The 14374-nt window shown below is 35.5% G+C and overlaps 1 protein-coding gene across 2 annotated transcripts in view; it reads right to left on the bottom strand.

The window, feature by feature from the left end:
* Positions 1 to 14313, bottom strand: part of LOC113510506 (bifunctional glutamate/proline--tRNA ligase) — a 60187-nt gene extending 45874 nt beyond the window's left edge. Inside the window, exons 1-13 of one of the 2 annotated variants that reach the window (XM_052900763.1) lie at positions 14137 to 14313; positions 13715 to 14047; positions 13305 to 13455; positions 12479 to 12592; positions 11836 to 11962; positions 10251 to 10443; positions 9085 to 9256; positions 8123 to 8281; positions 7330 to 7404; positions 6411 to 6555; positions 5697 to 5944; positions 4988 to 5195; positions 1691 to 1879 (exon numbers count right to left, since the gene is read on the bottom strand). In XM_052900763.1, coding sequence (XP_052756723.1) covers positions 1691 to 1879; positions 4988 to 5195; positions 5697 to 5944; positions 6411 to 6555; positions 7330 to 7404; positions 8123 to 8281; positions 9085 to 9256; positions 10251 to 10443; positions 11836 to 11962; positions 12479 to 12592; positions 13305 to 13455; positions 13715 to 14047; positions 14137 to 14173 — 2151 coding nt within the window. In that variant the 5' untranslated portion in view covers positions 14174 to 14313. The remainder of the gene's footprint in view (positions 1 to 1690; positions 1880 to 4987; positions 5196 to 5696; positions 5945 to 6410; positions 6556 to 7329; positions 7405 to 8122; positions 8282 to 9084; positions 9257 to 10250; positions 10444 to 11835; positions 11963 to 12478; positions 12593 to 13304; positions 13456 to 13714; positions 14048 to 14136) is intronic. The other variant, XM_052900764.1, reaches the window with a different exon arrangement.
* Between the last annotated feature and the right edge of the window lie 61 nt (positions 14314 to 14374).

The following is a 14374-nucleotide window of genomic DNA, read 5'->3' as shown; positions in this document are numbered from 1 at the left end:
TCGTATAAAAGTGTTCTGGAATGCGAGAAAGAGGAGTGGGGAGGCCAGGTAAGCGCAGGACCCCTTCCTTATGTCCCTAACAATGCTTCAGTTCTGGTCTGACCGCCGTGCGGTGCGAACTGGCTTGTCACGCCATCTGTGAAGTTACCTCTTAACGAAACCCCGTCGGCATGGAGCCCGCTTCCGTTGAAGAGCAGCGCGTCGTAATCAAGTTTCTCTCGAAACTCGGCAAGAATGGCCGTGAAATTTTTGCCGATCTCAGAACAGTTTATGGGGATGATGCTGTGAAGGAACCAACCGTCCACAAGTGGCTAAAAAGATTCAGAGAGGGCCGAGACAATGTTGATTGTTTTTTTCGATGTTCGGGGGATTGTCCATCAAGAATTCGTCCCTCCAGGCCAGACAGTTGATGGAAAATTCTACGTCGATGTGCTCAGACGCCTCAAAGCTCGTGTGGCACGAGTTCGTCCAGAATTGGCGCGAGAGGGGCGTTGGATTCTTCACCACGACAATGCCCCTGCCCACACCTCTCTTGTTGTCCGTGAGTTTTTGAGTAAAAATTCCATTACGGTGACCGAACACCCCCCTATTCGCCGGATTTGGCCCCGTGTGACTTCTTCTTGTTCCCAAAAACCAAATTGGTACTTCGGGGGCGGCATTTGGGGGACATAAATGAGATAAAAAAAGCTACGACGGGGCAGCTGAGAAACCTATAACCAGAGGACTTTCAAGGAGCCTTCTCACAGTGGAAACGGCGTTGGCACAAGTGCATTATGTCACAGGGGGAGTACTTTGAAGGGGATAAAATTGATTTACCTGAATAATTGTAAAATAAAATTTTTAAAAAACTTTTATACGTACTTTCCGGACAAACCTCGTATATGGCGATTAATACGTATATTACATTGTTGTTTTCTGGTATTTCACACTATTTCACTATAAAATATTATTATTTCTTTATATTATGTCATAATATCATAGATTACATGATTTTAAATGAATAAACAACAGGAAAAAAAAATTTCCGGAAAGAATTTCCACTAGTTTTCAGTTCAGAATTCACTACAGAGTAAACAACAGGAAAAAATTTGAAATTTTCCGGAAAGAATTTCCACTGGTTTTTAATTCAGAATTCACTATATTCACTGTTTCTGTTTTAACCAATCTGTCCCTTACAGCCTGTATAAACAATCATGTTTATATGTATTAAAAATTAATTATTAAGAGAAAATAAAAAGGTGCCTAGACTATGTACAGCTGTCATCGTGTTTCTATATATTTTTCATATAGATTGCATTACATATATGGCAAATGACAGTAAAATTACAGGATACACAAGCATAACATCGTAATCTTCAGGAATGGCATGGCATGAAGAGTATAACAGGACACCTCAGATTACAGAAACAAATAGGGTCTTTATATGCGGAATAAGACAAGGAGTGTCCATATTGTACTTTACTACTAATATTTATACTGTGACAATATTGTATTATGTAATGTTCGTGGTGCTGTTCGTCTCTATAGACGACGGTTACCACTTTTTATCAGGTGGGCCGTCAACGGCAATGAACCATTCTAAGTGTTATAAAATAGAAAGATAAACACAAGTGAGTCTGTAACAACGAAAAGCGGGAACTTTGATCCGACAAAAAGCCGCACGTCTGCGTAGGCCATAACCCCCACTGACCTGTCCGGGCATTTCCTTGGTGTGTCCGTCCGGGACGTGGAACAGCACGAGCGGCGTGGCGCGCGCGGTGTATGGCGACGGCGGCGCGGGGGCCACGTCCACGCGGAAGAAGCCGCGCCGCTGCAGCTGTATCACATCGCCGACCTTCAGCTTGAGGAGTTCCGGCTCGCCCAGCATTGGTATCTCCCACTGAAAAGGCAATTGTAAACGTGTGCATATTATTTGAATCGAGATTTTTTTAATGGGTAAGAATGGAGTGGTAATTCCGTTTGCGCTAACTGTATACGCTGGCGGGACAACAGTGTGACATAATAGGTGAGGATAAAAGCAAATCCACAAGAATTAATCACGATCATTTCCAAGGAGACAACGTGGAGGTTGCAGAAGTTTGAACCTGATGCAGCAATATACCCTATTGCTAGCGGGGGGAAAGGGATTGTTAGTAATGAAGACTGAGAATCCAATTGCTAGCAATATACCCAACCAGGTCGACCTCCTCGCGGTTCCCCCTAAAAACTATCATGGTTAATTCCTGATGAATTCATCATGATGGGCTAACTGGCCTGTTTTCATTCTTATCAATCACCCTTCATTGGTGCTCCGCCAGCGTATCCCGTTAGCGCAGGCGGGGTTACCATTCCATTTTCACCCATAAAAAAAACCCTATTGCTAGCAATAAGGCTGTTAGATCCCATTATTAACAATTCCTTTCGCTCCTGTGAGTGATGTTTTTTAGATAATATCGGTACTAAGTGATTCTACATACATATATATATACATGCTGTGTCTGGCCAGTTATGTTATAGGATAAATAATATAATACTAGTACTGTACGCAGTGTGACCGAGTTTTCAAGAACAAACTTAATTTCCTTAGTCCATTATAGCGCATGAAAGGAAACAGTAACATGATGGATAACATAAATTATGTTCCGCAAAAACCAACTTTAATGGTGGCAGTATTTTCGTTTAAAAACTAAACTACTAAACCGATATTGATAAAATTGCTATGGGACCAATTTATAAGCGTATCCTTTCAAAAAAACAATAATTTTCCAAAACGGTTCACAGATTGACAGGAATATGAGGGAAGAAACATAAACAAAATACAAGCCAATTGTAAACTTCCTTCTCTTCGAAGTCGGTTGATAAAGTTCTAACTGATTTGGCCTGTGTTATTTGTAATCTACCAGGTTAATTTTTTCTTTTCAGGCAAACAACTATTCCATCTCTCAATATTTTTTTAAATAATTTATTAATATTTTTTTTTCAAAACTTCACTAATATCGGTTTAGAGGTCAGTGGAGGCTGAACATAGATATCTATGATGCTGATATATTGGTAACTTTTATTGTAAACGAGATACTAAGTATTCTTTTTTCAATTCCACTTAATAATTATAATTACAGTTTGTAATGATTAATTTCTTTTTTGTGTTACAATTTAATAACATTTTTTACGATGTTAGTACCCTATCACAACTTCTATAACGTGTTAGATGTTAACGTCCATATAGAAAATCTCTATATAGTGATGGGACGCAAAGTATTTTTAATCCTCGAGGATTGGGGGGAAAGGGATTGTTAGTAATGGAGACTGAGAATCCCATTGCTAGCAATATACCCAAACAAGTCAATCTCCTCGCGGTTCCCCCTGGAAACTATCATGGTTAATTCCTGATGAATTCATCATGATGGGCTAACTGGCCTGTTTTCATTCTCATCTATCACCCTTCATTGGTGCTCCGCCAGCGTATCCCGTTAGCGCAGGCGGGGTTACTATACCATTTTCACCCATAAAAAAAATCCTCGAGGATTAGGAAGGACGACAATAAGGATAACTAAAGATTGTATTTCACAAAAAAAAAAAAATCAATTTAATTGTGAAAAAATTAGTTATACTGGTTAAAAATTAAGCTACTTAGCCGATTTTGATAAAATTTCTATGACACCAATCTGTATATATATGCTTTCAGATAAAAAAAAGTGTTTTCCAAGTCGATTTGGAACTGACGGAGGTTATAAACATAAAAAAAAAAAACAACCGAATGAGAACCTCCCTCTTTTTGAAGTTGGTTGAAAATAAAAATAACACACTGGTGCAAGAGAAAAAAATAATAATAATTAAATTTTATCCTTGACTTTGTTTTTTTGCCATATAGCGCCTTAAAGGCTTAACCAATCAATATGTGGTATACACGTATAATATAGGACGTAGAAGAATATTATAGGCAACATTTTATCGCGGTCAGTAAACATATCTGTAGCTGTACTGTACATTTGAATCACTATATTTGTAAATTGTCTTGCTTATTTCTTATATCACAGCGAATCTTTATTGTCTAATATGTACTAAATTTCTATTAAATTTAAAATAAAATAATTATATTTAAATCATCTTTGTTAGTAAATATAGTGATAAAATATCGTTCTTTAAATAGATTTTATAAAATCTCAATAATGTTAACTATATAAAATTCTACACAATACATAATTAATAAGTACAATAAAGATTTTACAATGACACCTAAACATATTATTAATAAATGTGAATTATGAGCTTATTTATTTACATAATCTATATATATATATATATAAAACTAATATATTTCAGAGAATCACAAAAAAAAAATTAAAAAAAAATTAATGATCAGTCCCATTCATGAATTTATAAAAAATTGAAAAATTCATATTTCTTATATTGTATAATGAAAATAAAGGTATACTCATTCATTCATATCCTAGTCACGAGGACAAAGTGGCAGGTTAAAGCAGATACTGTTATAAAAGTAATCTGCTATACTCATTTAATAATCAGAACACTATCTGTGTCTACTAGTGGGATATGAATGGACCGTACAAAATTCTTTTATTGTACCTTGTTAAGTTGTTTCAAAAAAATTAAGGTGCCTATTGTATTAAGGTGGTTGTAGGCATCCATAGCCAATAGTGACTGTTTACCATCATATAAATTGTATGCTCGTATATATTATTTTATATAAAAAAAGTGTCTATATAATACCGGAAATTAATGAATTCAATTTTTTTTTCGTTTCCAAAAATTGTTTCAACTTCATCCGGAAGTCTTCTTAAGAAGACTTCGGAAATAACAAAAAAACACACTGAGTTTGCTCTCTCTCCTCCTAATCTAATCTCCTGTATTTATATAGACAGTAAATAAAAATGAACGCTTTTGTTTATTTTAATTTACATTTAAAAATAATAAAAAAGGTATAAAAAAAAGAAGTGAAAAACGTTTCTTTAGAAATATATTTAAACAATTCACAGAGAAATCTCACCCTTGTCTGATGTCCAATGTACTGTTTAAAGTCCTCATCCTTGCCTAATAGAGGTTTTGATATGATGTGATCGAAGTAAACGCAATACACTTCCACGGTAGGCGAGTTAGGGGTGTCCGCTAACCACGTCAGCTTTAGAGTTTTCTTGTAATCCTTATTGTCGAGGTTCGGAGTCCCGTCGACGCTAGTTACTGTCCCATCTGGTGCCCTATCATAGGACATCATATATTGTTTATTTTATTTAGCAAATCGTACATAATATTATCAACTAAATAAATTATGATTTTGTATAAAACTATATTTTACAAAACAAGAAATAACTATTTCTTAATATATTAAAAGGTATAATCATTTTTTTATGCAACTTAAGAATAGCAAACAAGCTGGCGACAGGGAGACTGTACAAAAGGCGTTTACATAAGTATCTCTGTCCCATCTGTGTTTCAACCGTGAAGCAATTGTTTGCATGGCTGTGTTTCGGTTTGAAGGGTGGGGTATGGCAGTGAATTTACAGGGTACAGAGGAATAACACTTGAGTCCTCAGGAAAGGCAACGCATGGGGGGTATAATGGGCGAAACAGTTCTGTTATGTCCATGGTACTTCTCATGTCTATAGACGATGGTTTCAATTTAGTTTTATTTTCCATTTTCCATTCGGTGGGCCGTCAGCTTGTTTGCCATTCTAAGTTGTATAAAAAAAATTACTTACTTATGGATTTTATCAATCATTATGTTTCCATAATTAATGAAAGTAGCGTTTTCGCCTTCTTTTAGCGTCTTAGCATCTGCTTGGTCTATGAGCAGTCGTTGCGACACCCATATTTTCTTGGTGCCCACATCAGCATTTTTAGGATGGAGCGCGACTGTGAGACTGCTGTCTGACGTCACGCCCTTTAGGTTCACTGGTACTGGGTTCGATTCCAAGGCGGTGTATCGAGGTGCAACTGGGTCAATAACCTGAAAATGGAAAAATGTAAATTAATTTTATTTTTTTTATTTTTTTATTCGCCCAGAAAAAAGTAGTTTCTGTCCTCTTTGCACGAAATGTTAATCCGATTGATAAATGCGTTATCAATATAAAACATATATCTACTAGATTTTAAGGTAGGCCTTCAGAAATGCAACTGTGAAAACTTCATTTAGATTGATAAAGCAATAGAATGATGCCGGAAATGTACAGACAGACAGACAAAATTTCTAATAATTTCTACCTTTTACTCTTATTACTCTTATTTGAAACTCTCATATTATTATTTTTTTATATCTTTCATCTACAGAAATAGTCTAGTTACAGTTTATTATATTAGTAATTAGTATACTTGGTTATTTACTACATAAGCGCAAGGTAAAAAAGTATCTTGGGAGAACTTCAGTAAGGTGCATAACGAGACCGCTAGAGACCGACCGCGGAGACAAAGCTCACCTTCTTGTTGATAGCCCAGATCTTATCCCACTCCATGAAGACGACGGAGCGGCTGGAGCCCTGCGCGCGGATGAACTGGCGCAGCGCCTCCACCGCCAGCCCGCGCCGCAGCACGCCGCGCACCGTCGGCATGCGCGGGTCGTCCCTGCACACACACACACACACACCACCCTCACTAGTTTTTTTTTTTCTTTTTTAATGTATGATAATGGAATGGTTACCCCACCCGCGCTATCGGTATACACCGGCGGGGCACCAGTGAAGGATGATAGGTGAGAATGAATGCAGGTCAGTTAGCCCATCGTGACGAATTCAACAAGAATTGTTCACGATGGTTTTCAGGGGGAACCACGTGGAGGTCGACCTAATAGGGCATATTGCTAGCAATGGGCCTGTCAAACTCCATTACTAACAATCCCTTTCCCCCCACACCCTCACTAGTTGTCAACACTCTTACATTGGGGGGAAAGGGATTGTTAGTAATGGAGACTGAGAATCCTATTGCTAGCAATATACCCAACCAGGTCGACCTCCTCGCGGTTCTCCCTGGAAACTATCATGGTTAATTCCTGATGTAAATTATCATGATGGGCTAACTGGCCTGTTTTCATTCTCACCTATCACCCTTCACTGGTGCTCCGCCAGCGTATCCCGTTAGCGCAGGCGGGGTTACCATACCATTTACACTTATATTGTCACTAATGTTACTGTCCACTGATGGCGCGGCAGGCGGATTGGAAACCGCAGTCAGGCTTTAGAGAGGTTTTAAGAGGGACATTGCTGCTCATCCCTCCACCATAAGCTACATTAGTCGCCTCTTACGACACCCACGGGACAGGAAGGGGTGGCCTATTCTATGCCGGGACCACACGGCCAAATAATAAGGACTTAGGTTTTTAAATAGAATGAAAAGACTTACCATCCGTCGACTAAACCCTGCTCCACAAACCAGGTCAGCTTCCTCTTTGATAATACTGTATTTGTCATACTCAACCTAAAAATAACAATAATTTTTTCATTTAACTAGAGATCTTAGGGAGAAAAGGGATTATTAGTAATGGGATCCAATAGGCCCATTGCTAGCAACCTATTAGGTCAACCTCCACGCGATTCATCCTAGCAAGCATCGTGATTAATTCTTATTAAATTTATCACAATGAGCTAAATAATCTGTTTCCATCCTCACCTATCGTCTCTCATTGGTACTTCGCCAGTGTATATCAATAGCGCAGGCGGGGTGACCATTCCATTTTTATTCATTAAATAAAAAAGTAACTAGAGATCTGACCCCGGATTCGCGTGGGTAAATAGAAAGATAAATTAGTATTTAATATTAGCTAATTTGTCTGTTGAGGCAAATGTTCAATACCCTGAGTTACTTTATTGTAATTTCTGTAGGGATTTTTTAAATTATATAAAAAAAATATATATAGTATATGTTATATAGTGGGATATGGCGTGAATTTACAGGGTACAGAGGAATAACACCTGAGTCCTCAGGAATGGTAACGCATGGGGGGTATCATGGGCGAAACAGTATACTCTGTTATGTACATGTACTGCTCATGTCTATAGGCGACGGTTACCACTTTCCATCAGGTGGACCGTCAGCTTGTTTGCCATTCTAAGATATATAAACAAAAATTTAAAAAAAAAAAAAACAATTATAATGTTACTTTATAGGTAATAATAAACTCCATTTAATAACTTACCTACTGTACTCCCAAATATAGGGCTTCCTTAGGCCGAGCGCATCGATGAACCAGTAGAACTGCGGGTCGCGGTCGTGATACTCCATGGTGCGGAGAACATGTGTCACCCCCTCCACGGCGTCCACGATCGGACACGCGAAGTCGTACGTCGGATATACTCTGTCCATATACAAGTTTTAAATCTATATATATAATCTATCAATATATTATTATATTTTACCCGCGACTTCGTCACGTGACCGGGATAAAAGTAGCTTATATGCTTCTCCATTTCATATATACCCATATATACTGGATTCCATAATGATTAGTTATGATGTTAAGGTTCTATTAGATAGATCCTTCATAAGATTACATTAACAATACTATATATGTGTATATTTACTATATATGTGTATTTTATGTGTGTATATTACTAAACTTAGTAAACTTAGTTGCTATTTAGAATATCACTTTGTAACTGAACCATAAATCAACTCCGAAACGTACTCGCTTCCCTACCTACTTAGCTGATATCTATAAACAATAGGTAAAGGTCTCCACACTTGCTGACCATCAGTTGCTTTGAGATTGATTATATATCTAATCATCCCTCACTTGTGCCCTGCCTGTGTATACCGATAGCGCAGGCGGAGTTACCATTCCATTGTCATCCATTAAAAAACAGTTATCTTGGAAGTCTTTATTATCTTAGTTAGTTAAGTCCTGTTTTATATAAATCGTAATATTTATGTAAATATCTTATGAATATATAAATAATAAAAGATTTGCATGCTATTATATATAGCGAAACATACTGAACACTTAAAAAAAAAAAGCAAATTGTAAACATCATATTATCTATGTTTGTGGCTTTATTACGATTGATTCGTATAAATTTATAACATAAGTTTGTATAAAATTCAACACCAGAGGGCGCTACTGTCGTAGTACACTAATATTGTATTAGTCGGTATACGTACTTATACTGGTTTCCGGTGCGCGGATGCGTCTCAGGCTTGCACCTGTAGATGGTCGGATCCCGCAAACAACCGTTGGCAGACTGCATGTCGATTTTGGCGCGTACACAACACTGGACGCCTATATCGGAGCCTTTCTTCATCTCCTCCCACAATTTCATATTCTTCTCTACGGCTGGGGATATGAATAAAAAAAAATATAAAATGTCAAAGCACATAATGCATTAATGCAATCTTTACGTAATAGGTAGTTATTGTCAATAACTACCTATTACGTAAAGAATGCTAGTGTATCCTAATGAGAACATCATTAGGCTTTTCAAAATACTAATATAATATTTAGTATTTCAAAATTTGAAAAACTTTTTCAAAGAAACCCCTGCATAAAATTTAATATTTTATAAACCCAGCAGATCCTGCTGTATTGTGATCAACCAATTTATATATTTAAATTAATACTAGTGATCGGGCCGACTTTCCACGGGCAGATAGAATTTTCCAAAATAATATATAGGCTTTTACTCACTGATAATGTAACTTTCTACAGGTGAAAGTATTTTTAAAATCGGATATGTAGTTTTTGAGTTTACACATTACAAACAAACGATCAACTTTTTCCTCTTCATAATATTAGTATAGACTAGTTGGCAAACACTATTTGCGCCTCACCACTACCTACCAGGTCCTTTTCTTTTTGGAATCATATAGGTCTCTTGATTAACCTATATGTACACACGTTTCTTCTGAGACCCCATTAATTAATACTAACATTAGTCTTAAGGGTGGAAAGGATTGTTAGTAATGGGGAGTTTAGTTCCCATTGCTCTTAATATACCATATCAGGTCGCCCTCCACGCAATTCCCCCTAAAAACTATAGTAACTAATTAATCGTTGAATTTATCACGATGGGCTGACTTACCTGCCTTTTCATCCTCACCTATTACCCCTCACTGGTGCCCCGCCTGTGTATACCGATAGCGCAGGCGGGGTTACCATGCCATTTTCATCCATTAAAAAAAAACATTAGTTTTAAGGAATGAATTTTCGTTAATTAACAGTACACAGTAGTGTATATTAAGTAAGATATTACAAAATTATAAATATGTATAAATACAAACTACCACCAGCACAAGTGCACTATTGCCCATAAAAATCTATGTATACATACAATTGTTTTTATTTTTGCTATCAATCTTCTGTTCTCTCTCGTTCTTCATCTGCTCAGCTGGAGTGTCGTCCACAAATGCTTTGCCTTCTTTGATCAACTTTTCACAATATTGCAACATCAGGTCGAAGTATTGCGACGTGTGTGTAAACATGTCTGGTTTGATCTCCAACATTTCAACATCCTCTAGAATCACCTGGAAATACGTTTTTGTAATCTATTAGCTTTTACCCCGCGAACTCGTCCTCCTATCCTATCGTGTCCTTGAGTTAAAAAGTAGCCTATATTCATTCATTAATTTTTAATTCATCTGATTTTTGCAATTGTGATTATGTAGTCAATTTTGAACCAATTTTAACAAATCTTTTTGCAACTGCTATCAATTGCAAAAAATAAACCAACATAGGTTTATGTAATGTAAGTAACGTACGTTTTTACATTGATATATAAAAAGAAATAAACCCCGTGTTCATTTTAAATGTAATAATTGCATGGCAACACTCTCGATAGTTAATAAGGACATTTTATTCTGTACGTGGCAATAAATCAATTACTGGAGGTAGAAAGAAAAAAAAGGTTGTTGGTGACATTTCTTAAAACAGAAATTGAACAGTTTATATGTTGTCCTTCTTTAAATACTCAAAAGGTGAAGAATTTAATTCCACAATTGTGAAGCATATCGGAATTTAAAATTATCGTTATTATCAACATAAAGTACGCAAATATTCAGTTTTTGTGTTGCTAAAAAGACACTTCAAGATTCAAACATCTATTGGAGAATTCAAGATCGAAACTCTTAGTACTTATAATATTTACGAGGTAATCTCAAGTAACATTAGCATGCTTTAGAGAACTGAGGGACCTGAGTATGTTATAAACTAGTTAAAGGTTTCGTAAATCATTTCGTAAGTCATTTAAACGTAGTTTGAATCTAAATAGTGACTTTTATAACAATTTATCGTTTTCGCATTTTCGTGTCTTTCGTGAATTTATTTTTAAACTTTGTACATACAGTCCACTTAATCATATTCTTGCACACTCCATTTTACTTTTTTAACTACTAAAGGTACTATTTATCATTGTGAAACATAAAAAAAAATGCTTGTTGTGTAGTAAAATCTATATATAAACATGCTACTTCACTTTATAAGAAAATAAGTAAAAAACAGAATTAAAATTAGTGAAATAAAAAATAATTTCAACACATTACAAATGAAGGCTTTGCTTTATAAAACAGTGATTTCCATCATAGAAATATTATATATGTAGTTACCAGAGGGAGACTTTGTACAAAAGTCGAATGCTTGGGTACCTCTGTTCTATTCGTGTTTCTACAGTGAAGCAGTTGTGTTTGCATAGCTGTGTTTCAGTTTGAAGGGTGGGATAGTATGTGAATTCACTGGGTACGGAGGAATAACACCTGAGTCCACCATGGGGGAGGGGTATCATGGGCGAAATAGTATGTGTGTGTACTGTTATGTCCATGGTACTGCTCATGTCTATAGGTGACGGTTACCACTTTTTATCAGGTGAGCCGTTAGCTTGTTTGCCATTCTAAGTCGTATAAGTTGTATAAAAAAAATCCTACCTTCTCAAATTCAGCATTCTCTTTAGCAGGATTGGTGTCATCAAATCTCATAACAAGCTTCCCTTGGAATGCCTGCTGATAGTACTGATTCAATAAAGCTGCCTTGGCATGCCCTATATGAAGATATCTGTAACAACAATTAAAATCATTTTTATATTTATAATTATACATATATTACTAACTGAATGCCATAGCTCTGCCTGCAGTATGCTAAATTTAAATAAAATCCATTTAGTAGTTTTTGTGAGAAAGTGACAAATATCTATCATTACAAACTTTGTATGAAATTGATGAGTTCCATTGTTTAGTCAATGATAAGTACATTATTTTATAGAAGTGAGGGATAGGGTTCAAAGCCATGTCGGGACTAATTCCATAAACAAACTTTTAATTTTTTTTAATCTGTTCAATTTCACTTAAATGTGTCTGGGTGGAACTATGTGTTTTGGGTTACATTTTGATTGCTTTTTTTTATTTTAAACAAAAATTGTTTCATTTGAAATAAATATGTAATTGATGGGGTCTTAACAGATTATTCTCGTTCACTATATAAATATGCACATAGTAACACATGTTTGAATAGTATAGATCAATGGCCTGATTTAGAATTAGTTTTTAGGGTAAATAAAATCTAATTACTTACCCAGATGCCTCAGGTGGGAACCGTACAACAACTTTTCCCATCTCAGCATGTGGCAGTTCCACAAATTTACCCTCTTGACGAGCACCACTTTCCGGATTGGTTGATGGGGATCTCCTTAAAATAATAATTTCAATAAATAATTATTCATTTAATACTACAATTGCAAAAGGGTGGTACCCACTGGTTTTTAGAGATCTAGTTTTTTTATTACATGATAATTTTACCATGGCTCCAATAATACATAATTTACAAAACAATATAATTGGTAACAAACTTTGTTTAAAACTTCGTCATTATCAGATCACCCATTAACTGTCCACTGTTGAACATAGGTCTCTCCCTATTAGAAGGTTTTGCCAATAGTTACCATGCTTAGCAGGCAGGTTGGCAACCATAGTTAGGCTTTTGGTGTGGTTTTTTTACCTTTAGTTTAACACTTAATTTAATAATAAAATTTATTTTTAAAACTTATGTGCATATATTTAAATATCAATAAGATTATTATTTTCCAGGAACATATTTTTTTTATACCACTAAGAATGACATACAAGCTGACGGAAATGCCCACCTGATGGAAAGTGGTAACCATCGCCTATAGACATGAGCAGTACCATGGACATAACAGAGTATACTGTTTCACCCATGATACTCCCCATGCGTTGCCACTCCTGAGGACTCATTTGTTATTCCTCTGTACCCTGTAAATTCACACCATATCCCACCCTTCAAACCGAAGCACAGCCATGCAAATACAACTGCTTTACGTTACATTTGTCTAAAGTATGTATGTTAATCAATAGATGTTTTAATTAAATAAGGCACAAACCTGCTTGATGCTTTAGATAAATTCTCAATAACATCAGATGGTATCTCCTTTAAAGCATCAGCTATTGGAGGCTGAGCCTGAATAAGTTTCATCCAACGAATTATATTATTTGGAGGGTTTGAATTTTTAATCTCTTTAAATTTAGCAGACACTGAAAAAAATACATATGAATATAAAAACCATCACTTAAAATATAATTAAGAATAATTAATATAAAGAAAATTTAAATTGTGTATAAATAGAAAAAAGAAATTAATATTTAACACTGGGATAAGAAAGTACTATACCAAATATATATAATTAAATAATTTGCTAATAATATATACATATATATATATATATATATATATATATTCCATAGAAAGTGTTATGAGTAATTTATTATTAGATCATAAATATAAGGAACTTACCATATAATATGCTAAATACAGCTAAATCAGAGACAGATATAGATTCTCCAACTAAATAGGTTAATGGCCCAAGAGTTTTGTCTAAGTACTCCACAGATTTGGGGATCTCATCATCCAAAATGAGACTGAATGACAACCAGTGATTCATAGTCACTTTCTGGAGCAGACCAGCGGATTTATTAAAGGAATTCTCTAGTATTCTTATCAAATCATTGCTTGTTCCATATGGCAAAGGTTTGGAGCTTTTAGGCAGAGTAACAGTGGACTCATTGCCCCAAGTAACTTCAATAGTATTTCCAAGAGATCGATACAAATTTACAGCTAGCAAACCACCTGAAACATTAAATATATTCAGCTATTTTAAGCACCTTGATGCAATGTGATGCAATTTGAATTAACCTATATAAATCAGGATAGTATACCTAAAGGCGGGTTGGATTTATTGCAGATAATCTTCATATTTCTGCCAATTATAGAACTGAATAATATTTCTTTATTTAATATAAATTTTTATTTATAATTAGACGTACACGTTTGAAATTTTATTGTATGGGAAATGATTTGTTCCACTTATTTGCTCTTGCAACAATGAGCTGTCATAAAATTCCTTCGATACAATGTAAATTCTATGAAGCTACTTAAGCTGTCAAATTTTAAAAT

Source organism: Galleria mellonella, unplaced genomic scaffold, assembly GCF_026898425.1.
Source record: "Galleria mellonella isolate WM207_F2 unplaced genomic scaffold, CSIRO_AGI_GalMel_v1 utg65, whole genome shotgun sequence".
Classification (NCBI taxonomy): domain Eukaryota; kingdom Metazoa; phylum Arthropoda; class Insecta; order Lepidoptera; family Pyralidae; genus Galleria; species Galleria mellonella.
This window is presented reverse-complemented; position numbering and strand designations above follow the sequence as displayed.